This window comes from Trachinotus anak, unplaced genomic scaffold, assembly GCF_046630095.1.
Source record: "Trachinotus anak isolate AG129_WGS33_773 ecotype Australia unplaced genomic scaffold, CSIRO_AGI_Tana_v1 ptg000018l, whole genome shotgun sequence".
Lineage (NCBI taxonomy): Eukaryota > Metazoa > Chordata > Actinopteri > Carangiformes > Carangidae > Trachinotus > Trachinotus anak.
The window spans coordinates 18115040-18141225 of NW_027273869.1; the positions used below are offsets into that span (position 1 = coordinate 18115040).

Consider the following 26186-nt stretch of genomic DNA (forward strand, 5'->3'; position numbering starts at 1 on the left):
TGCTTTATGATCAGGATTACAGTCACAGATTGTGCTTACTGCTGCAGCACTCATTAAATATTACAGTTTGTATGGACTACAAGTGTAACTGGTTGTCTACCAAAGGCCCTAACATCAGCAGGTGTGGCTGTAAGTATGGTCATTAAACATTATGTTATTATTTGGATTTGGTTTTGTTTTGTAATGTGGGTGAACTGACCCTCTAAATATTGGGTTTCCCATAAGGACAGGAGGAGATGGTTTCTCTCGCTGCACCTGAGTAGTTGATTTGTGTTCATGCGCTTCTCTGAGCAGTTGTCGAGATGAGTGTATTCTCTGGTGTTTTTTGAAAATGTGTTTTATGTCGGTGCAATTGCAGCTGTTGCAGAGGACAAATGAACTGCAGAGGCTTCATGATGCCACTGATATGGTCCCAGATAATATATGAGGTGTGAATTAGGACTCTTTTGACTTACATGTTTGATGGTGCGTTTAAGGACAAAGCACAATGTGAAGAAACCAGTGAACTGCATTCCCGAAACACGTTAAAGGGCCCATATTGTATAAAGTGAGATTTAAGAGAAAATCACACGTAGCAGACAAGCAATAAAGAAACATAAATATTGTGCAGAGGAAACTGTGAATTTTCTTTCTTTTCCTTCTTTCTACGCTAGAATGGCAAGAAAAAGAAAGACAAAGGTGAGGAAATGTGATGGATTACCTATGTCAAGCCGGTTTTAAGTCTCTGTGAGCTGCTTTTCATTCTGCAGTGAAATGAACTGAATCTAATGGCTCCCTGGAAAGTAAGAAATCCATTTAAAAACTTTTGGCATATTTGGAAAACACTCAGCGGTAATGTAAAGAATATGTGATTTTAATGGGCTGGATCATGTGCGACCACTGATGTAGTCCTTTAAGTAACTCAGCAGCTGTATGGATTTAACTTCTACCTTTTATTTATAGTGGGTTTTATCAATTTAACCTCTAAATAAGCACTTGGCACACTGGTGTTGCAGGATGATGAATTTTACATCATTTCATCTGCATCATTTTCTTTTCTCAACAGAACTGATATTGATGTTAGTGGTAATAAAGTTCCTATAGGCTAAAGCTGCACCTGAGGCATGCAGCAGGTAAAGCAGCTCTGATCAAAAACTAGATCCGGCAACAAAATGAGACGAGACGCCGGCGGAGATGAAGAAGAACACAGGAGGAAAAGAAAGAGACGATGACTGTGACTGTGAATAATTAGGCAAAATAGTTTGCTTTTGTTTTTCTCTCTGATTGGAGAAAATAGGCGAGGCTGTGACTGTCGCATGAGCTCACACACACACCAGCGATGTGTGTTACACGCTAATCCGCCACACAGCTGCGTCATTCTGGAATGTGTGTTTACTTCCTCTCTGCCTCCGCCGCCGCCGCCACCACCATCACCACCGCCGACCCCCCACAATCCCCTGCAAACACACACACACACACACACAAACAAACACACACACATACACACAATCACACAAAAGAGAACTGGGCGTATAATTTGATCCTCTGCGCTCTCCTCCTCTAATGAAGCTCTCTGGCGGTTTGACTGACACCCGGCTCGTTATTTAAGCGTCTGTTTTGGGCTGGGAGGAGGAAGAGGAGCTCGGAGGAGGATGAGGAGGAGGAGGAGGAGGAGGAGGAAGGGGAGAGATGGGGAGAAAGAAATAGGAAAAGTGGAAACAAGGGAGCTGAAAGAGAGGATTGAGTCAGAATTGGGAGGATGGGGAAGGATAACGGGACGACAGGAAATGAGATGGCTGGAGAGATGGAGTCGGGATGGAGGAAGAGAGGACCATGGGTAGAAGAGTAGTGAAAATGAAAGAGGGGTGAAAGAAGGAGGAAAAGATGGAGTGGAGTTTTAAACGATGAGAACAGCAATCAAGAGAAGAGGAGACAGTTTGGGAGGAGGAAGAGTTGATGCCGGAAACAGGGGTGATAAAGGGTGTGAAGGGATTGTGTGCAGGAGTGTGTATATCTGTGTGTGTGTGTGTATAATTGCAGGTCTTTGTGCTGATAATGTTCTTTGAAGGCACACAGCTGATAATTAGCGAGCGTGGCTCCACGGATGCCTTTCAGCATTGGTCATTATCAGCCGCAAACCTACTATTGGATCTGACATGACCTCCTGAGACAGCGAGGACGCCGCATGCACGCGCACACGTGCACGCACCGCCCTCGCATGAAAAAATACACCAATCGGCGTAAACAAGCGTTGATTAGTGTATGAATAGCATCAGCTCACAAGTGGAACAGATACAACAGCTCTCCAAAGGCCTCAAGTTTCCACTTTGGCACGAGGGCTGCAGGTGTGCGTGAGACGCACAAAAGCACAAACACACACACACATGCACTTCCTGTTTACAGAGCCAGACACACATAGACAGCAGAGACTATAATTACAGGGATTCACACAATGTGGCGTCCCGGTACGCTGCGTCCGTTATTGCCTCCCCGGTTGCCACATGACAACAGCGGTCCCTCGCTACAGCGAGCTGCTCAGCGCGCCGCTCCTGGCCCCGCCTCCTCCAGTATTCCCACATCTGAATATTTATGAGGCAGAAACTGGCTCGCCGCAGTCAGAAGAACACTGGCTGGAGTATTCTCTCTCCTCAACAGTGACAGTTATCAGTGTTAAAGGATCCTTCCTGGGCCCTAATTTATCCCCCAGTGAGAAAATGTTCGACAAGAGATGCAGTGTGGAAGACGTGCTCTCTAAAAAAATAAGAAATAAATAAAAAATAAAAACTCTCCTCCCAGTCAGCATAACTGGCAAAACCGCAGCGTCATTTGACAGTGAGGAGGAGGACTTGCTTCTGTTTGCCCATTTGGCATCGGATTTTTGCGCGAAAAGTAAAACACAATGATGCTGTGTGTCTTGACAATCAGGAAGATGACGCAGACTTTAGTACAAATACACAATGATAATCTCACAGGCCTGAGTCACTGCAGTTTTTTTTTCTTCATCTCTGTGTGCCTGAAAATCAGAGCGAGACTTTTCTTTGTCTCTAAGAAAAGAGAAGAAACAGCTTCTCCTGTGTTTCCCAGCTGCAGCCTGAGGTTCATTCATAAAGGATCACAACAGGCTCCAGTGCAGCAGGTGAAGACTTTGGTGCCTTGCTAAAAGGCACCTAAAAGGTCAATTCACCCAAATTACAAACAGAAGGTGATATGAAGCCTTGCAGTACAGGTGTATTTTCCCAGGTTTCAGAGGTGACATTATAATGTGCAGGAAAAGTCTGTGGGCAGAATGAAATGTTGCACACTGCAGTTGTGATGTATGATGTGTGTCATCACCACTAGGCCAACAAAATTACTCCTGTATCTAAAACTGGAGCACTGAAGTTCATCCTTGACCTTGAGGTCAGTGTGTGTGATAAAATGACCTCAATCAGAGGTCACACTTTTTCTGAAGTTTCAGCTGCAGCCCAGGGTGTTCAGACAGAGCCGCCTGGTGTTTTCTGTTGTGCAAATGACTGAGCAGGTAATACAATGGTATAAGCAGTGTTCAGGATTATTCTTTTGTTTCAAGATAGTAGTCACCAAAAGAAGTGAGATTTTTCTTGTAATTTGGGTGAACTGACCCTTTAAATATTTGTTTTCATCCCCATTCCCTTCATTTCCCACCTGGTCCCAGGACCCGAACCGACTGTGTCTCTGTACGACCGTCACGGCAGGAAAATTCTCACTGGGTTTTTAATTGTGAGAGGCTGTGCTGGTGTCATCCTCGTAGTTCATCCATTTTTCATCTAAACACATGAATTATGAAGAACTGCTAATGGCGGGGAGGGACAGTGGGGGGAGGAGGGGAGGGATGAGGGGGGTGGATTTGTCTGCAGAGGGCTGGATGGACGTTTTGGGATCTTGTCTTCCCTCACCTCTTCACAATCTGTCCTCTCTCTCACTCTTTGTCTCTGGAGTGTTTTCTTTCACTCTGAGTGACACACACACACACACACTGGGTGGCAGGTGAACATACAGTGGCTCGGGAGGGGCTTACTTTTGTGCGTGTGATTCGGACCATTGACCTGGAACACATTGGGTACTGAGAGAATAAAAACTATTACACACACATTCACACACACACACACGCACTGCTGGTCTCTTAGCTCAGAGTCTTCATCAGTGCTGATACAGGTCCTGCTATAAAAGCAGTAATAACAATAATGGCCGTCATAATACTTTTATATTACTGTTTTAAATTATTTTTAATCATTACTGTTGTGTTCTGTTTCCAATGTTTATTTAATTCTTTTCACTTTAACATATAATGTATACTCCTACTCCTCATAATAATGATAATAATAAAATAATAATCATCCTTTTATATAATGATATTTAAATTATATTTCTATTTTTTATTTTTATAGATTGTTTTTATCTATTTATATATTATTTTTATATTATTTATTATGCTATTTTTTATTTTTTATATATAATGTATTTTTAAAATATATATGTTATTATTAATTAATAATAATAACAGCAAAAATTATCATACAGTATTAATTTTCATTTTATTTAATGATTGATTTTATGTAATTTAATATTTGTGAACTTGTTTTTCTTAATTAGTATTATTTATTCATACATTCGCAAACTATACATTTTTTTAATTGAATAATTGATAAGGACATCATTAAAGAGCCTGCATTTTTTGCTCCCAAGATGGCGGCAGTGACAGACGTTACCATGGTTATCAGCCACACGTTCTGACACAGTCCACAAACACACACACACCACACGCACACACACACACACACACACACACAGTTAACATGTACAAGCAGACCCACACTTTGTTATGTTGTGATGAGAACAGATTCATCCAAACCACCATCACTAGACACACACGCGTGCACACACACACACACACACACACACACACACACGCACACACTCTTAGAGCAGCGTGCCCCCAGGTTTTCTCAGATAGTGGAGTGTTTTTTCTTCCAGCTGATGCTCTTTGGTGGGGGGGGAGCTTGAGTTGTGGGTGTGTCTTCTTCACATTCCAGTGATTTCCTAAAACAAATATTTATTTATAAGACATCATTTGTTATTATTGTACATGCATTGCAGTTCAGTTGTGATTGTATGCTCACACTCACAAGCAACTTCTCCCCCAGTGAAAACCTCCCTGTAGCTGTAATTAATCATTATCACATTCATTCTGAGGCGTTTATATGATTACCACACCTCTCGCAGTAAAGAACCACACAGGTTGTTTCTGTTTATTAAATCACTTCTGCAGGTAAAAACCCGTCAATAACAAGAGCGTGACGTGGAAAAATTTCTGTTTCCCTCACATTTACTCGTTTGCTCCTTTCCATGTTTTTCTTTTCTTGTATTTAGGCGCATATGCACGCTTCTGTGTATGTAAGTGTGTGTGTGTGTGTGTGTGTGTGTGTGTGTGTAAGTGTGTGTGTGTGCACGCACGCGTGTGTAAGTGTGTGTGTGTGTAAGTGTGTGTGTGTCATGCTGGGGGAACTCGGTGTGACGTTTTTTTTTTTTTTCTCCTTTTTTTCCTCCTCTTTTTTTGAAAGGCTCCAGATGGCTGAGAGACAGGTGAGCCAATTAGCGAGTCTCACTACACAGCAACATCATCACACCGGCGGAGCACGACAGCCAAACACACACACACACACTCACACACACACGCACACACACACACACAAACATAGCAACATTCCACATAACTCTGGCGCAGTGTTAACATTACCACCGTAATGCTGTGATGTGTCTCTCAGTCCGTCAATACGCCGTCATGAGTCTGTCGATGTTGTTGTGGATATGAAATTGATTTTACAATATGTAACGATGTTTGGGAATGATGACAAATGATCCTCTAATGTTAGCTTATTATGACTGCCTGCAACATACAGTGCCATGTGCCTATAGTGGGTCCCATTATGCATGTTTTATACGACCCAGAAAACAGGCATAATGGGCAGATTTGAATTGATTTGCTTGTGTATTCATTTATTTTCAAGGAGCCAAAAATATTTCAGCGAGCCTCGCTGATATTCATTATAATTCTAATGAAGTCGAAATCCTCACAAAAGAGGAGAGAGAGGCAGGAAGACAGCAAGTCTAAACACAACAACAACAACCTCTATCTCTCTCCCTACCTTCATCCCTCCTTCTTTCTACCCCTCTGTTTTCTCTCGCGTCATCTCTTTCGTTTCAGAGATGAATAGCTGAATATTAGACATAGGAAATGCAGATTCTGCCGTTAATGAGCCATCAGCCACTGTGGAAAACACGGTCACACCTGACCCCACACACTCCTCTTCTCCCAGATACTATATGTGAGCAGTATATGCACATGTATGCATCCATATGATGCAACACAAACACCTATATCGTGCTTATTATTTGGATGGCTTCTGTTTGTTTAATATTTTAATGCCTCTGTGAAGATGACAGCCATGTCTGGACACATCATGCTTTCGTGTTGTCCATCTGTGCAGCTTCAAATTTGGCATCAACATTCACTTGGACTTAAGATTGAACTGATGATGGTTAAAGGTCAAAGGTCAAGGTCAATATGAGCTCATGAAACATAGTTTTTGCCAAACTCAAGAATTCATAATCTAATTGTTCCAACATTTCACACAAATGTCTACATACATTACATGAGTCTGGATGGGCGTGGATGTAAACTACGACTTGACTGGTTGATGGAGGCACACAATCGTGAGGCAGTAATTCTCATTCTTTTTGTTAAGGGATAATTGAACAGCCATGACGGCTGCTTTCCTACCTAATGGAAGGGGACAAATTAATCTCCCTGTGCTAATGTCTGCAAATGGAACAGGACCACTCCTGCCACCACCACGCTCAACCAACCTGCCGCAAATGAGTGTGCATGAGTGTGAGTGTACCAGGCTGAGGCTGGTGTAAACCTCTGTCAGCTCTGATGATGGAGCTTGTTTGGTTTATGAATGGTCGTACACCCAAATATATATTCAGATTCTTTTCTCTTGGGATTCAGGAAAGTTTTAGAGCTTCAGGATCTAAATGAAGTTGAAGAGTTTTATTATCAAAGATCCTATAATATATAAAGGTAGATGTCCATGTCTTTTTTGATTATAAAGCAGGTCTAAGTTCTATATTAATACTGTGAAAGTATCAAAGTGCTCAGTCCACAGAGAAGAGAGAGCAATCAGCCAATCAGAAGAAACGTTCTAAGCCTCTCCTCTGATTGGCTGTTGTTACTAGAGCTCCAGAGAGAAGCCTGAGAGAGGAGATGTACAACTACACTGAGAGGGTTTTTGCTTCTTAAAACCACAAATATATCTTCTGATGAAGATCAACACAAACCAACCTACCAAAAATGTACGTTTCTAGTGTGTTGGTTTTGAGAAGGAATCAGAAATCCTCCACCTCATTGGTCAGTTTGATGCAGCTTATTTAGGGCCTTCATCATAATAGAAAAGAAGTGGTTCATCCAATAATCTGTCAGATCACATCAGAAATCAAATGTGTTTCCAGTTGTTGGAATGGCCACACAGGTAGGCAAAGTGAGAGGCTGGCTGTCATACAGAGAAACATCATATCGTTTAATGTGAGAGTACATTTTCAGACAGGCTCTCCTGGAAGATATTCATAGTGTTACACTCAGTTTTTCACACGAATAAAGGCAGAAATAGTTGTGTCAAGAATGTAAACGGAGAGCTGAGAGACGAGTTCAAGCCCCGGCTCCTTTCTCCCCTCCACACAGTTGACCAATCACGACGTGACGTGGGTGTGAATGTCAGATTGACGGTTTAAGAAAGTTACAGAAATGGTCAGACACAGGCCATGAATCCGACTTCTGAAAGGTGTTGGGGGGAGAAGGGGCTCTGAAGCTCTGACACCATCCAACCAGCACTGAGGAAGCATGGTGGCAACTTATATCATTATATCATCATTCAAGGATGCACAGTAAGATCAAGAAGGAAACCTCAGGGTAACGTCCAACAAGATGAATGTACCGTCAAATAGCAAAGTGTAGTTTAAGCAAGCTCATTACATTTACCCAAGAGCAATGCATCAGAGGTAGAGTAGGTGGGAACACAGAATACTTTAAACTCCTTGAAATGCTGATGGCGGAGACAGAAAACTCGTAGTTTGCTTATGAGGACTTGTGATTTGACTTGGACTCGCCCTCAAGGACTTGAGACTGTGACTTAACGCAGAAGACTCACAAACATCTCAGCAACAAAAAACATGCACTAATTAGCAGCGGGCACTAATAAGTAATTAGTAATGGATGAACTTTGTCAGCACAGTAGGTTAAGACTGCATAATTGCAATTACATTAAAGTGAAAGCGTATGTTTCAAATAACAACCATGAATACAAAAAATAAGAACCACACTGCAAAAAAACATATACAGCTGCTTCAGGGCATCAATCTTACTGCAGCCCCTGTTCATGTTTGTACATATACATAATGTTTGTTGAGGAAAATGGGGTGGGAGGCCGGGTGAATGTCATCCTATTTTCCCATCTTAATAGCCCATGATCCTGCAACCGTTCTGCCTCCTAAGCCTCTTCCCGTGGATGACCTCCAGGGAAGATTGTGTTGCTGCTGTTGGAGTACAGAGGAGTTGATTACGCGGCAGTGCCGGGGCTTTGTTCTAAGCATATGCCCGTCCTTGGCTTTGGAGAGAGAGAGAGAAAAGAGAAAGATGAAGAAGAAGAAAAGGAAGAAGAGGGGGAATCTTATCTCTCCCGTGGGGTCTTACGTTCTTTCATTCCAGATTGGCTCGGTGACCTTCTGGCCCTGCCCGGTTCATCCCGACCCTCCGCTGCATCGCTTGTTTACTGTCCCATAATGACATTGTCAATGGCAACAATACTTCCGCTTATCGCGAGGTGTCGGCCGCCACAATGGATGAATGGCGCTGTAATGGAAAGGCGAATTCGTCCTGTTGTCATCTCCCAAGTCTTTGAAAGCGCTCTTCTACTTGGCCGTGTGTGTTAGCGAAAGATAAGATTAATTCTTCATATCACGGGCTGATTGCGGAATCTTGTATCTAATGCAATTTTTATTTCTCACCCCCCCCCCCCCCCACCCTCTCTCTCTTCCCTCCTTACCCCTTTTCTTTCAAACTGCAGAGTCAAGCATTTTTTTTTCTGTCTCTTTGGGGGAAAAAAATCTAAATAATTTATCTCTGTTTTGGTGCATTTTTCCCCCTCCTGTACTTAGAGGGAGAGTGGAAAGAAATGGAACGCAGACCGACAAGAGGAAAGGCAGATGAGTGTTTTTTTTTTCTTTTTTTTTGAATGGGATGAACGTGAGCAGCATGCTGACAAGAGTAAGAAAGGGGAGCGAAGTATGGCAGGAGGGAGGTGGAGGGAGTGAACCCTCGCTTGGCTGGAGAGGGGCCTAAGAGGAGCCTGCAGACTTTGGTAATCCCTCTTTTATTAATGTGAAGCCAAGCTCAGCAGAATGCGGGCTCACAGACATAACAGAGCTGCTCACAACTGACTGTCTTTAGCCCTCACTGTCTGTCTCTTACATGCAGATCTGCTTCACTGGCACGACTGGCTGAGTCCCACCCCTCCCATTTGCCAGGCCAGTAAACTGCCAGTCAATTAAAGCGTCGTTCAGGCGCTCAGTCCGGCCCCAGTCCGGCGCGCTTCCGCCCGCAGAGTTGAGCTCTCAAGTCCTTTGATCCCGCTCAGGTCCTGGCCTTGGTGTTTGGCACAGAAAGCATCCTGCGTCCTTGCCGAGCCCTGCATGTTACCATGACAACCTCCCTTACATCACTCAGTGCCCCCCATGTAGCCAATGGGTATTGACCTTTCGCTGTCAGAGTGTGTTAGGGAGCGAGAGACACAGAGAGAGAGAGAGAGATGGGGAGGAAAGAGAGAGAGAGAGAGAGAGCAAAGTAGGCATTCGCCGGAAACAACAAACACAAATAGGTTGTTAAATTGTAAACACAATTTAAAAGAGACAGAGGCTGCTCGGTTTGAGCCGTGGCCTCAAGTTACTGCAGTGTCAACGCCAGAGCGTGCACGTTTCCCATGAATGACAAAAACAAGATGCTTGTCTTCAGAGGGAATGATGTCACGGTTCAGCGGGGAGGTGAGGGGGCCCCCAACATATAAAATGAAAAAACAAGGATTTAATGGAGCTAAATTTGCCATATTAAAAACAGGAAGGCTCTGGATTTTACCAGTTGCCCCTCCCTGCAAAACCCACAAGCTTCTGTTTCTCCCAGACGCTGCCATATGTCCCCTGTTCTCCCTTCAACACAGAAGCATGTGCAGGGAGCAGGTATAGAGCCATCAGGCAGACAGAGACAGATACAGGCCTTCAGACAGGTCCCTGTCAGATGAAATTCATTTGTATGTGTTTTGTTGAAGAAACAGTTTTAAAGGATGGGACCAGCTTGAAGGTCCCATATAGTATAAAGGTAGATGTCCATGTGTTTTTTATTAGTAAGCAGGTCTAGGTTCTATATTTTATATATATATACATTTTATTTTGGTTCTTAAAACCACAAATATATCTTCTTATGCACGTCAACACAGGAAAAGTATAAAATATGGGACCTTTAAAACAAGCATTTGACTCAGGTTATGGATTTTGATGAAACTGTACACACCAGCCTTTGGAATATAGTAGCATCTGTCCACATGTGGCTTCACATGTCAACAGTATTCAGAAGTCACAGATGATCATGTCAGGAAACTGCGTATAAAAGGCTCATGTTTACTAACCTGACATGTGATTCCAAAGATCACCGAGGCAAGGAGAGAGGCAGAGAGTCCAAAGGGCAAAACACACAGGGTGTGTCACTGTGCATCACGTCATGTGACACATTGGCTGTGCTATACAAACAGAAGAAGTCATCACGATACATATTTGGTACAAATTTGAGGAGCAGGGGAGGGTATTTTAATGTATGGCAACATTGGCGAGTCTGTGAAGGAGATGGGAAAAGTTTCATTTGGTCACTTCCTGTGGCTGATGAAACAGGTGGAAACTTTGCCTAATGCAGCTTTAATCATAGAGTATCAGCATAAATATTCACTATTATCAGTGTAAATGGCAAGTTATCAGTCATCATTGTCAGCTCTCAAAAGTGGGACATTTGTAGAAGTTAATTGTACATGATCATTTGAATGCATCGCCTCATTCACCCGCTCTGTGCTGTTTTTATGCTCTGTATCATGACGCTCTCTACATTCAGCTTCTACTGCAATAAACAATCAGCAACATGTGATCAGTGGCTGCAGCATCTGTTTGACTTGAGGGAACACAGAACATCAGTATATCAGAGCGCTGCTTTGTCCCGTGGGCCCCGTTTTGTGCTCTTATTCGCCACTTTTTTTGTCGACACACTCGTCACGTGTCAATATTTGTCGCCGTTGTTCGCCTGCCATCAGTTTTTGGCTGAGACAGAGTGTGGTGAGAGGCCGGTCCGATTTGGATGGTAAACAAGAGAGGCGGAAATGGGTAATTAAGTTAGAAGTTAGCAAAAGTGTCTGCTGCATTTTAATGGCGATGGCCCATGCACGCCGGATAATTTAGGATTTCAATTGTTGTTGTTTTTCAGTGAAATGCAGGTGTTTTGTGAAGACAGACGATTTTGCCCTGTATGCCAAACATTCTAATGAAGCTCACGTACAATCCATAATTTTAACTATCCCCCACCTGCCAGCTAGCCACACACACACACACACAAACACACACACACACACAGAGTACACAAACAGGCATAGGCATCACACCCGCACACATACACACAATATGCACTAATGAAGCTGTTCTCCTCTCCTCTCTTTTTCGTTCCTGGCTCAGTGAAACATGCATAAATCATAATAAACAGAGAGATGAATTTTTAATCAGCAGCTCCCTGCCTGTGTCTTCAGCCCCAGCCTCCTATGGGGAGGAGAGGCTGTGATGTGCCAGGTATATGGAGCCGGATCTGGCAGCGCCTCCTTCGGGAGGGCTACTCACTGAGACATGCCTGTCTGGGCTGACTCTTCCTGGGCATGATCTGCTGGACCGGACCGTTTCTCTGGAGACGAGACTGGCCACGGCCGAAACCGGCTGTCTGTACCTGCAGGCGGCTCAGGTCCAGATAGAGTGGGACACTTGAGGAGGGAAAGCCTGTAATGTAGCTGTAACTAAAAGGTATCAGTCAGTCACACTATCACCTGTAGCTGGTGTTCATCAAAATGCATGAGCATAAATAAAATATATATTTATGTGGCTGAAAGGATGGGAAACACAAATGTAGTATTTTTTTATATATTTATTTTCTATATTTTTATCAGATTTGTTTATTTATTTACTGGGGGAACTCTTAACCTTTTTATTTTATTAGATAAATACGAGGAGTGTTGGATATTTATCAGGCCTGGATGATCTGTTTTCTAGAGGCTCAGAATCACTTTCTTGATACTTGTGGAAAACTTGGCTAAGAATGCAATGCTGGAGAAGGCTTGTGAATGTTACAACATCTAAGACATAAATGAAAGGTCAGCCAAAGAAATGCTCATCTATAACCCAAGTATGTCTAATAAATGTCTTTTATCTAAATAAAACTACACAATTTAAAGTGACCTTTTATTATTTTTTATTCTGAGCAGCCCAAGGCACAACTGTAAAATCTGCCACACCTGTCAGGTGGATGAATGATCTTGACAAAAAAAAATTCTCACCAGCATGTTTTTTTGTTGTTGTTGGATAGGGACCCCCGAGCTGGTCTTGGGTCTGGGAGAAAAACCAAGGACTGTATATTGGATATTGTGATATAGTAATGTCTTGTTTTAAGGTTATATATTCTCCTTTGTAATAGGCTGAAAATTCAGCGCACGGTTGACTTGATGTTGAACTTGGCCTCTTTCCATCGGTTCAATACAACTTTACTATGATGTACACGATTTATTTACCTCATAAAAACTTTATGAAAAGATGGCCAGCCCGAGTTCAGGTCAGTTTATTTTCCACTGCCTCTCCAGCTGTACATCTTAAGTCTGGGCCGGGCGGCGCTGTGCCAAGAACACAGAGATGATGTGCAGTAAATATGAATAGTGGGCATTGTTGGTATGGCACTGCGCCACTCTGGGCCAGGCCCAGTGGCTGTGCAGGCAGTCCAGATCTGGACTGGGGGCTAGGCTGTTCCAGAGCTGTAGTATTAGACTCAAATAGGCCCACAACATAACAACATGAGCTGAGCTGTCACAGGGGATTACTTCAGCTAGGCAAGCCAGCGGGGTCTCCACTGCTCTGCTGCTCTACCAGAGAGAGAGTGGAGGGGTGAGGAGGGGGGGGGGCTGTTTCAGTGTGAGAGAAAAGGGAACAACGGCAGAGGCAGAGAGGAACAAGGCGACAGAAAGAGAAGCAGAGAGAGGCACCTTGTTGAAAACGACCAATAAAAAAAGGGAAGAGAGAAAAAGAGGACAAAAGAAGAGGAAGAAGGAGGAAGAGTTTGCAGTTTGTGGCCTGATAAGGTGCATTTGTTTGTTTGTAATGTTGGAGCACTCGTCCGAGCTGGGATTTGTGGGGAGAGTGTGTGTTGATGCTGTGTGCTGCCCCCCTCCTGCAGCCGCCAGCGCAGGATCCATGAGGACCGACGAGCTGCTGCTGAGGTACACACACACATACACATCTGCGCACACACACACACACACACACACAAAACACACTTGAGAGCACCCATTTTTCTGACCCAGATGCTGCGTTCGTGCATCCCTCTTGGGGATTGTTACACTTCCAGCAAAGGTGTGGCGTTGTTGCATGGCCGCTTTTGTATCAACAAGGTTTGTGAGCATTTTTATGTGGAGATGGGGGGACAGTAGGGGGATTAAACAAAGTGCTGGTGCTGGCTTATTCCTTCATTTGAGAGGATTTGACGTCTGGGATGGTTGCTCCTAACAGGTTTTACTGTAACACCTCCGAGCTGGGCACTCTGTCTCCGTGTTGTTGTTCGATGGCAGGAGGTTTCTCCCTGCTTCCCTGCAACTGTTTGCCCAGTCAAGCGCAACATCCAACACTTGTACTTCTCTTTTTCTTTTTCTTTTCTTTTTTTGCTTCTCTCCCTCTCTCTCGCTTTCTGTCTCTCTCTTTGTCTCTATTCAAACCTCCTCCTCCTCTCCACCCCCTGTGTTCACTGCACTGTTTCCGGGACAAGCTGAAATATTAGGAAGTAAAATTTAACTGACATGTGGCGCCGTTAACAGCTTTTTTTTCCTGCTGTTAAATTAAATATCAGGCACCTCTGTGTCACTCACCTTTGACATCATGCATACATATCAGTTATTTTATTTATGTGCAGTATTTATCATACAGTTGTTGTTTTTGCCCTTTTGCTAATTTACATTTTGGTATTATTCCACCCACATATGCATGAATATGTATCATTTATATTCTCTTTTTTTTTTCTTTGGTATCAAGAGTCGTAGCATCTTGTGGCGTCAGAGCTGATTCTGAACATTTGATTATGAAATCCTGAAGTTTTAAAGTCCCTGAAAATAAAGATTTTTTTCAGTCTCAAGCAAACCATCATCTTCCATTGAAATGGTGCTGGTTCTTTCATCTGGGACTGTCCCTCTCACTGGTTTGAAGGTGGTGGGGGTCTGTTAGTACACAGTGATGTCACATATTTCCATGCACCAATGAGAATTCAATAATGTACAATTCAAAATAAAAATCTGATGACAGCTTTAGGGTCAATTGCTTTTGTTGCCTTTGAGTTTTAGAGAGACTGCAATTTCAAAAACTGTAATTTGTTATGACCCAAAGTTACATTTTGTTGCTAGGCGACATCTTGTGGCCGTAGTAATTATGACAGGAGCAAATGGAGAAGTGCAGTGGTTAGTATATTGAGTGAAAAAGTCCACGTCAAAGGTAGGTTCATTGCTATAGTCTGCTTGAAGCCATGACAACCAAGGTCCGGTATGCTGCCATAGGGGTGCTGTTTCAGGAGACACTCCTATGGCTCGTATCTGAGGTTTAAAAAACAACCTGTATGGTTGTTCAGGTTGGAGGACACGTTCTTCTCTTCTAACTTTTAACTTATATCGATTTTAACTTTAATAATCGAGTCTTCAGTTGCTTTAAAACACTAGAAACTTGTCAATCCTCAAGCCTTCTGGCATAAAAATTATCAGATCTGAAGTTGATTCAGATTCCTATCAGCATTCACCTCCAAAGGTGGTAAAAAACACAAATTCATGAGGTGTCAGTGGGGTTTTTCTGGCACTTACTCCTCAAGACTAAAGAGATGGATGGGAGGGTCTCCCTATTAAGACCAGAGTCATCCACTCAACCGAAGCAGGATTTGACATTTTCCAAGCAACTCAGCCCAAGTTTGTGTCTTTGTTATTTATTTAATTTTATTTATTCAGGTCTGTCTCATTTCTGTTGTGTTTTATGCACAAATGAAGGGATGATGGATGAGGAGAAGGTGACGGAGAAGTGTCTGCTTTTGTTCTGTACCTGTTGAGAAATGGAGGAAAATAAGGAGGAAAGAGAGGAAAGAGGAGAAGGAGGAGCAGTGAAATGAGGAGGGGTGGGGTGATGGAGAGCTGTGCCAGCAGTGGGGAGAGGAGGGAAAGAGGCATCTCTGCTCTGAAAATAAGACAGCCAAACAATGGAGATACCCAACCATTCCCTGTCAGCCTCCTCTTCTCCATCCCCACTGTATTCCATCTTTCTGAAATTACAATTTTTTTCATTTTAAAGTTCCCATTACTGATAAATTTTACCCCACCAGTCACAATTTGCCTGAACTCCCCTCCTGTTACATAAAAGATTGAGACAAGCGTCTGCCACGCACCAGATCATGAAAAACAGTCAGGCTGAGGTTGACTTGTTTTGCAACGAGTCAACATATTTCATTGATGTTTGCAGGTAGTAATTTATTGCACCATAATTTACTGACTGAATTGGTGAATGGTTCATTGGGTGACAAATGAAATTGCTTTTGAGGCATGCACCTCATTTGCAATTTCCCGATGAAAAATATGACTTTGAACGGTTTCTGCATCAAGCAGGTTGCTCCGAGCGAGAAGCACGGGGGAAATTTTCCAGAGGTTTAGCTGCTGTGCAGGACGGTGGGGTGACTGGAGCTGGGTGGAGGTAGCAGAGTACATCACAGGACAGATATCTTTGTAGTGCAAGAGTTTCTAAGGCAGCAGAAAAGGAATTTAGAGTGCAGTCAGAAACAATTAAGAGATATTTTCCTTGTTTTGGTCTGTAGCCCAACATGGTGAATATGAAATGAAATGGATGTTCACATCCACCTTGGGTGAACAGTGTAGGATTCATGGCCCTCTTTATACAAAACAACACAGCAGAAGGACGAATATCTCAAATCAAGACAAGACAATGAAGAAATTTTTAGGGCTAAATTTTGTAATTATTTTAAATGTCTATAGCCCCTTTTCCACTGGTTAAAAAACCCACTAAGATTTGCTAACATCAGGTTAGCAGAGTACAGTCGGCATGCACGCCCAGGTCAAATGACTCAGCAGTAGACACAGGTGTTTATCGGCTCCGGCTCCAATCAGCATTGATGTGAACAAAACACCCGGGTGAACCCGTTAATTTTCACCCCTTTTCTATCTTTCAGAGCACAAACACTGTAAAAAGACCTGTCATCTGCTCAGCACGGTGCTATTACACCTGAAACACAGCAGCTACACTGCACTCAGGGATGAAAGAGTGAGCTGCAGCCCTGAAATAAGTTTTAAAAACACACAATCACAGACAGAGACGTCTCACATGGAGGTTTCAACACTGACAGGAGCTCCAACCCAGGGACGAGATGCTGCAGAATCATTTTACCAGTTTGCATGGCCGCTAGCAGCTCACCCTCTTTCGCCCCTGTGTCTGCGTGTGTTTGTTCTGTAACTGCATGTGGTGAGGTTATGTGTGTCCTCTCCAGCAAACTTGTCTGGCAGTGCAAAAGGAATCAATTGCCTTTTTAAGCGGGTTTACCCACATTTAAAAAACCTTCTTCGACCTGCTAATATTTGTGTAAAAGTCAGACACCTGACCTCAGTCCTCAGTGTTACTTCTGCTGAAGACCAGTAAAGATGGCAACACTCCAGGAATCACCAAGGAAAGTACCAAGTTTCTGTTGATGTTACACCAAACACGATTACCGATTTTACACATCACGATCAGTTTGCCTGTCAGGTGGAGTACTCCCCAGCCTGTAAAGACAGTTCTATAATGTTGGCTTGGGGACTGCAAATTTTTAAGGTTGCATTACAAAGTACTGGATGCAGAGTCTGAAGCATGTGGATGTTAACCAGGCAGTGAGGATCTAAGCACAAGAGGAGAGCTGGACTCTTACCAGGGACCAAAAGCCGGGATGTCTCAGCATCGATCTGCCGGTTCGTTTTGAATCTGCCTCTCACGAGTCCCCAACTTTCTGCAGTTGGGGACTGCAAGAAGTGCAGTTCTTGCAGGACTTCAAAGTTCAAACTTCACAGTCATTGTTTCTGTGAGTTGGCAATTAGTCTTCTTTTGCTCCACCCCTCCTCTTCCCTCTTCCTTTCCATCCTCTGGGTGTACTGGCAGTTAAAACATGCACCCCACCTCCCACTCACCCCACACAGTGTGCATATCTAATGGTGTGGAGGATATTAGTCTCCTATTAGAGATATGACCGTTGGTTTAGAGTCACTGCCTCTCCCTCCTGTTTCCCCAGATGGGTCAGGGCAATGGGCGTTAAAACGGCCTCTGCTCCCCACCCCTCCCGCCTCCCTCCCAGCCTTCTTGAATCTGCTAAACCAGCCGTCACAGCCTCGGCGAAGGGAGCACACCTCGTCTCCGCTACAACGATTTAATCTGCCGAGCACCTTTTCAATCAAAGAGTGTCAGGCAGGGCGGCTCTCGACACGACTCTAATACAATGCATGGACACACACGTACAGGAAGTGAGGGCGGGCAAGGGAGTGCCGGCAAATACTTGCACGTGCACACATGTGCACCACATGCCCCCGGCGCAGATCGATACTCGCAATCATACAGGTGACAATGGGCGCGGGTTTATCTGCCCCTGATTCACACCCCGCTATCATCACCTTCACACAATCACACAATCAAGGGGGTGTGGGAGGTGGGGGTGGTGGCTTTGGAGGGAGAGGCTGCATATGTGAAAGAGGAGGGAGGGAACAGAGCATGGGAGCTTGCAGGTACATGAAATGTGTGAATATGTGCGTGAAATGAATTGAAATGGGTGTGAAAGTGCATCTATTTGCGGGCGGATGTGTATACACCTCCCTTTGTGTTTATGTGTGTGTCTGTGTGTGTGTGTGTTTGTTTGAATGTGCACGAGTGTATTAGAAAGTGGTTTCTTTCCATTGCGTGTGTATAGCATGTACAGGCGATGTGTTGTGTTCCTCCATTTTTCTGAGTGCATGAGTGTGTGAGGTTGTGCACGTACAGTACATCTGTGTGTGAGAGTGTTGTGTGAGGGTGTGTGTGTGTGTGTGCCGGTTGTTATCAGAATGACACCATCCTGCTCTCTCTCCTGCAGCCCCAGAGGATCAGTGGAGCTGCACCAGTTTCAAATGAAAATAAATGAGAGGCAGTGACCGCTACTGCCTGGGTCCCACTTTAATGAGGAAAAGGAGCAGAGAGGGAGGCAGGAGAGGGAGGAGAAGGAGGAGAAGGAGGACAGAGGTGGAGGAGGGAGGGGAGGATGGGGAGGGGTGGAGCAAAGGCAGGAGGGGGGGAGAAAGTGAGGGAGAGATTGGTCGGAGTTGGCGACGACGAAGGGGCCGAGAGAGACGAATGGAGAAGGTTGGAGGGGTGGGGTGGGGTGGGGTGGTGGTGATGAATGGAGGGTTCTCTCTGTCACTGATGCGATGGCCAATTACAGTCAGAGCGCGCTCCAATGCACCGCAGGTGGAGCGGACAGTGTTTTGAGTGGCCAGAGAATATCCCTCCATCCTCCATTTGCATCGAGAAGGAGGAGAAATCACTGCACACTGCACAACTTAGAGCAGCTTTGGGGGTTTACTGTGTGATTCAATAGAACCACATTTAATGTCAAACACCACTGCAGGTCTGGACTTCACTATACAAGTGTATTTTTTTACACCCTGTCCTGCTAAATCCTTGTATCTCCAAATATAGTGGGCTTTCAGTCCGCAGATAAAGCAAAGGATTATATGCTCCATTAAGGATTTTTATTCTTCGGCTTCTCAGGCTAATTAAACGCAATAGAGAGTAATGACGTCGCTTTTTCAGCCTGTCCCCACCTCGTATTTAAAAATCAACCGAAATCAGGTGGAGGGTGGAGTATCAGGGGGCACGGCTCTGTGCTAAGCTCGCTCAGTAGCTGACTTGCTAACAGTATGGGGAGTGACAGGGAGAGCTGAATGTGCTTTTTCCTGGCTGGGGGCATAAACACATTTTGCTGACATAGGTCAGGCTACTTCAAAATCTTTGGTATGATGTCATCAACAGGATGGAGTCAGCACTGCCAGTGCAGGAGCAAACATCAAACTGCCTTTAAGAGTTTCTGTCTCTTATTCTGCACTATTTAAATCTTCATGTTACAGGACGGATTTGGTTATTACACCTATTACACTTTTTATGTTGTCAATAGAAAAAATGTGCTCCCAGTTTTCATATGTTTTACAGTCTTTTGTGCACCAGTGGCCCCAGATGGCAGCAAGTGGTAATTTCGCTGAAATTTTAATACGCCAGCGTTAAGTTGTGACAGCTTGCTGCCATTTAGGAGACAGTTTGATGCCTCATGTTTTAAGGTTTTGTGCACTGTGAGAGGGATTAGTGGCTGTGACAGTTTCCTGGGCACAAAAAGCATAATTTTGCATAGACCAGATTCATGCCAGGTGCTTTAAAGTGCTTTTTAAATTTAAAGCTTTGCTGTATGCCATGATTTTGTACAACAGCACCACCCTGATGGAAATGTTATCACATAGAGCTTTAAGTCAAAGCTGCAACTGCACGATAGGGTTGTAAAATAACTTGCTTTGATTGGGTCCTTTAAAAACCCAGCTGGATGAACCCAAGAGAACTCGGTGCTTGAACCAAAACCAGGGCAGAGTCATCTTGTTGAGAGTTGGGAGATACAAGGTTTTCCCTCGACGGCAGCGATATGTTTCTACTTCAGTGCGGCTGAGCGTTGTCCAGTCCAGTCTAGCAGAGACCATTAAAACTAGCAGACAGCAGCGCAGTATAGCCGGGAGGCCTCTTCGGGGGCAGAGGACATCAAGTGTATTTGTGTGTGTGTGTATGTGAGAGAGAGAGAGAGAGAGAGGGACCCACAAAGTCATGTCGAGACCACCGGTGCAGACATTAGAGTGTGAGGATCAGTGAACAGGTCAGGAGGTATTTGCTCGACAGCGTTGGACTTGATCAGAACGTCCTGTAACACAGGATGTGTGAGTGTCTACATGTACGTGTGTGTGTGTGTGTGTGTGCCACGGACAGATGGATATGACGGGAGTTTTTTAACCCTTTGAACCAGTCAGAAGTCTTGAGCTGAAACACACAGGCGTCACACGTCAAATCGGCAGAACTTGGTCTTTACAGTTACTGTCGTCACTTCGAATCTTGATTTAACGTCAGTAAATACATCTAGAAATTATGTACAGAAGTTTCTCTTTGTAACTTCAGTTCCTGACTCATGATCTGTGCACAGTGCGTTTGACTTTGTGTGTTGTGTCAGATTGTGTGCAAAACAGGTCAGTGAACATTTAGAGGCTGCAGCCCCACAGGTAGAGCTGGGATTCATGTTAACTGGAACACAGTGTCCTAACCAGAGTCCAGCACGGACCAATAACAACCTGACAGAGAGAGAGAGAGTGATGGAGGAGAGGGAACGAGACAGATGAAAGCATGAAAATGGAAGAGAGAAGAGGGCTGGAGAAAATACAGGAATGAGATTTGAAGATTGAACAGTGAGTGGCAGTGAGGGTGATGGAGAGGGTGTTGGAAGGAGACGTGGGGGGAGTATCCATCCACTTCATCTCTAGTTTTGTTTGGTTTTCAGTCTGGGGTTCTACGTTTGACAGAATAAGAAAGTAGTACAGAGACTAGACTGGATCGGGACACCTCCAGTGATTCATATGCAAACACACACACACACACACACACACACACACACACACACACACACACACACACACACACACACTGATCAAAATGTTTTTTCCCATCTATCTGGTTTCAGGCTCCTCACATGTCCACTTAGGCTCAAACGCAGCTGCTTGCTTTTCTGAATTATTCATGAGCCCCTTATTAAATATTCACGTGTGAAAAGCCGGCGCCATTAGCTACCCACAATCCTCTCCTCTGGGTGAGATGCAAGGAGGAAGCATAGAGAGGCCTGGATGATAGTTTACAGTGTCTTGGCTGCTTTAGGATTCTTCTTTTTTTTATTTGCTCTGTAAGACCAGCTATTTTTGATCCTGTCTCTTTGTCTCTTTCTTTTTCCTCACCCCACCCTGTCTCCTCCTCCTCCTCCTCCTCCTCCTCCTCCTCCTCCTCTGCCCTCCCCGCTCCTTCTTTCTAAGTGATCGATTTGTATTGTTCGGGCAGCTGAGGCCCCCCAGCCCGAGGTGAGAGAGATGAAGGCGGAGAGGAGATAGAAATAACTAGACAGAGGGAAGAGACGAGAAAGACAAAAGTGGGAGAGAGCAAGTGAGGGCAGAGGCAGACCTTGCCATGAGGGGGATCTGGGGGAACATGGGGCCCTAGGGTGGAGAGATGGAGAGAAGGGAGAGACGATGGGTGAGGGTGGGAAAAGGAGCAGAACAACAACAGCAACAGGGAGAAAATAAGGTACAACACAATGTATGAAATGTTAACAGAGTCTGACCCCCTCACCAAGCGCCTGCTATACATATTCAACAACATGCAGACTCTGAGTTTTGCAGAGGTGCAGAACTGGCCGAGCTGCAGCAACATAACGGTGGAGGTTTGCGGTGGTGTACAGTGGACGTTAGTCAGCAGAAGTAGCACGGTGTATAATTTCATGAAATCTGTTCAGGAAAAGTTGGCAGAGAAGCAAGACTTAAAGGTTTGAGCAGATGTATCATTATGTTCCCAACACCTGCCAGACTTCTATTTTGAAAGAGAGGTTTTTATTTATTCAGTTATTTAGTTATTGTGAAAGTTTAACCAGAACCTGTCTTCCAGGCTTAATCATAGTAAACAGTTTTGCATAGTTTAACAGTTGCACATATGGCAGCTCCCTTTTCTTATTTTGTTTATTTTTTTAAGAAACAGCTAAATTTAAGTTTGTTAAAATTATGAAGAACAGAACAGAGATTCTTATCATATTTTTATGGTTTGATTAAAGGTCCATATTGTATAAAGGTAGATGTCCATGTGTTTGTGATTATAAAGCAGGTCTAGGTTCTATATTAATATTGTGAAAGTATCAAAGCCTCAGTCCACAGAGAAATGCACACAGCCTGTATTCAGAAACTGAGCCTTAAAACCAGCCGTCAGGACTTCTGTGACTTTGTGATGTCACAAAACAGTCACTAACCTCAGCCAAGCCCGCCCACCTGGACCCACCATCCAGCTTTACAGGATTTGGTTTGAATGTTTACCTGAAATCTGCTATATTTTTATTGGACCTGTTGTTACTAGAGCTCCAGGGAGAAGCCTGAGAGAGGAGATGTAAAACTATATTGAGGTAGTTTTTGGTTATATATCAAATATATCTTCTTATGGAGATCAACACTTCAAATAAAACACTGGAGAAGTGTAAAATATGGGACCTTTAAATGATTTTTGAATTATTGGATATATGACGGTCTTATGTTTTCTCAGGTTCTCAAATGTAAAGATTCGCTGTTTCTCTCTATTATTCTTCACTGGAGCGTGAATCCACCAACAGCTCTGTGAGGAACACTTGGCTTGCTCTTTTTCTGAGAACAGCAAATGTACGTGTTCCCATCTTCATGAACGTGGCCATTCAGTGCACGTCAAATGAGTATCCTGAGGTCCAGCAACAAAAACATGAGGCTTCATTGTCAATGTATTGAGGGCATGTGGAGGGCACGAGGTCAGGATTTCTCCTCCATATGCTTCACAGTTAGTTACTTTGAGCCAAGTTGTTCAGGGTCATGCTGTTGTAGACATAAAGCGAGTCTTATATGAACAAGATGCAGAAAGTAAAACTTATCATTTTCAGCCCATCTTTTATGAATAATAATATCCTTGATTCAGTTGTGTGGATTTTTATGAAATTTAGCCCCTGCATTCAGAAGATGCAGTGGTGATTCAAACGATGACTAAAGCATGAAAGCTTTTATATCTGCTTTTCAAATCACCTGCTTAGTGCAAAAAATCCAGTGGAGAAACCATCACAGTTATTGGAACATAGCTGCACACAGGCTGACAAACACATGCATCATATTAAATGCAATATTAAACAGCTGCACGCCACTTTTTTCCCCCCCATGAGCTGTTGGTTTCACATGGCTACGATGAACATTGAGTATGTTCATGTTTTATTAATAGATGGGTGCATTTTGTTTGTGGAAAATGGGGGGGGGGGGGGGGGGGGGGGGGGTTGTTCAGAATTTAAATCAAATGAGGAGATTTGATTGCATAATTGTTTACCAGTCGTACATGAGAACATGCGTTCCCACCTCTCCACACTCCGAACCCGACACGTTTTCATCGCAGCAGCTGACACGCGCCTGCACGTTGTGAGACAGGTGTTCGTAAGCCCTTGGCAAACACACAAGAACATACACAAGCTGATTCTCGCTATACCTTGCATCACCGCCCTGTGATACTCAGTGCTGATTATCATTTCAGCCTTTTATGTTGTAATAGCAGTGAGCGCTGCCATTCTCACTTGATTTTAGCACAGCCTCTATTTTATCTCATGTCTACAGGGTCTGGACTGCTGATTGGACAAAATAAGCATTTTGAAAGTTCTTGTGGTGCCTAACTTAAAGGACCCATGTGTAGGATTTAGTTTCATCTCATGGTAAATACCCTGACTGAGGGAAATGTGTAGATGAACCTACAGTGGCCTTCATGTAATATATATTACAATAAGACCCTCTCTAGAGCCAGTGTTTGGTTGATCTGTTCAGGGCTACTGTAGAAACATGGCAGGCTCCGTGGAACAGGAGCAGCTTCCTATGTAGATATGAAGAGCTCAGTCTAAGTCGACAAAAACACAACTATTCTTAGTTTCAGGTTATCACACACTATAATAAATAGATCCCTCTAAATCCCACACATGGGTCCTTTAACCTGAGCGTGAATCCACTGCGAACAGCAAATGTACGTGTTCCCATCTTCATGAATGTGGCCATTCAGTGCTCGTCAAATGAATATCCCAAGGTCCAGCGACAAAAACATGAGGCTTCTTTATCAGGGTATTCAAGGCCCCGCTGTCGTCATGTGAAGAGCATGAGGTCAGGATTTCTCCTCCGCAGACTTCAAGTTGTTCAGGGTCATGCATGTAAAGCAGGAACATGTACATGCAGTTTCTTGCTGTTCCTCCCCCCATCGCCCTGTGTTACTCAGTGCTGATTATCATTTCAGTCTGTTATGTTGTAATAGCAGTGAGCACTGCCATTCTCAGCTTGTTTTTCAGTGTAGAATAAGGTGAGGTAAGGTTGAGTTTTAGCACAGACTCGATTTTATATAAGCGTAAATTGAATGTCTTTGAGGTTTGGACCATTGGTTGGACTCCAAAGATAGCCCTCTTTGCTGTTTGCTGAGATCAAGTTGAGTTTTAGCACAGCTGGGTTTGAATGCTCAAATTGCAAATTGAATGGTATTTGCATGGACAATAAATCTGCAATAACCCACTTGAAATAGCTGAAATAAGCACCTCGGAGCACAACATGCAGAATTTCATTCACCTGCATTGTACTGGGGTGGAGGCAGAAATGTCTGAGACCAATTTCTTAAAAGCTGCATCTGGAAATAAAACCAAAACAATATGGTTTTATGCCCAGTTTCCATAGGATTAAATGTGAAATATGATTTTGTGTGAACAGAATTTGCTCGAGAAACAAGCAGGGAAAAGAAGGTGCACAAATTCTGATGTCTTCTTTTATTCTTACCTCTTGTGATGCTATTGTCAGTTTTTTAACGTGTTGGATTTGGGTTATGAGGTGTCATCTGAAACAACAGCTCTGAGCATCAATTCAGGCCCGAACATGAAAGCCTGCGATGGGAACGCAGCCGATTGCGATGCGGCAGTTGGTTATATAACGTCCTCCACAACCCCTGTTCTGTGAAGGGTCAAGTGTGGTGAAACACGCAGCGTCGTCCCCACTCCTGGGACGCTGCGAGCCCCGAGGCGCTGGTGTAGGATCGGCCTTTCCCATCCATACTCTGACCTCGGTCCTTGCAAGTAAACATGCAAGCTGACCCCAGAGCAGAGCCGCAGGCCAAGTCCCACCCACGCTATACACTTACCCTGCTGTATGTGTGCATACTGAGCACATTTTTTTTCTCCAATTGACCCAGATACTCATATTCTTCCCCCAGAGAGCCGCCTCTCTCAGTCTAAGAGGGGCTCATTATTTTGCTGGAGTGCCTCCCCTCTTTTCTCCTATGGAGGAGGGAGGAAATGGGGCAACCTGGTAGACGTACTGCACAGGGGCTCCTTCCAGCTCGCTTCGGTTCCACGGGGAGGCATACTGGATCCACACAATTAACACAGCGTAAAACAGAGTCAGCAATTTCGCAGCAAGTTATTGGCTGGTACATTATTACAAGGCTATCCCCACGTGTAATTGCACCTCTTAAAATTTGGCCAGCTCATTTGATTGTAAATCTGCCCATGTTGTTATTAAGTTGCCACACTGAAGCATGAGATTGTAACAGACTGCAGTTTATATGCACATGAATCATGATGGTGCTTTGTATTTATTCACTGTATGAGTGTAAGTGCATCCATTATACATTGCATTTTTTCAGATCTAGAATAATGTGGTAATTTGGCCCGGTACCAGACCTGCGTATGGGTGCTGACTGGTACCATGCTCTCCTAACACTGAGCCTGAGCTAAGATCAGGCAATAAAAAAAATCAATTTGCAAGGCATTTGTCAAGATATATATTTCACATAAGGTCCAAATTCTCTTGCAGTCTGTATGTACAGTACCTGTCAAAAGTTTGGACACACTTTCCCATGGGGTATTGTATATATTCTTTTAACTTCATGTAACCAGAAAACCTAGTTGATATCTT

At 43.9% G+C, this 26186-nt stretch overlaps 1 protein-coding gene across 23 annotated transcripts in view; it reads left to right on the forward strand.

The window, feature by feature from the left end:
- Window positions 1-26186, forward strand: part of LOC139635396 (CUGBP Elav-like family member 2) — a 464890-nt gene that overhangs the window by 306570 nt on the left and 132134 nt on the right. The window contains exon 1 of one of the 23 annotated variants that reach the window (XM_071502688.1): window positions 13318-13610. The exons of the other annotated variants lie outside the window; for them this stretch is intronic. Coding sequence (XP_071358789.1) covers window positions 13492-13610 — 119 coding nt within the window. The 5' untranslated portion in view covers window positions 13318-13491. Of the gene's footprint in view, window positions 1-13317; window positions 13611-26186 lie in introns of those variants that run through there. 23 annotated transcript variants of the gene reach the window in all.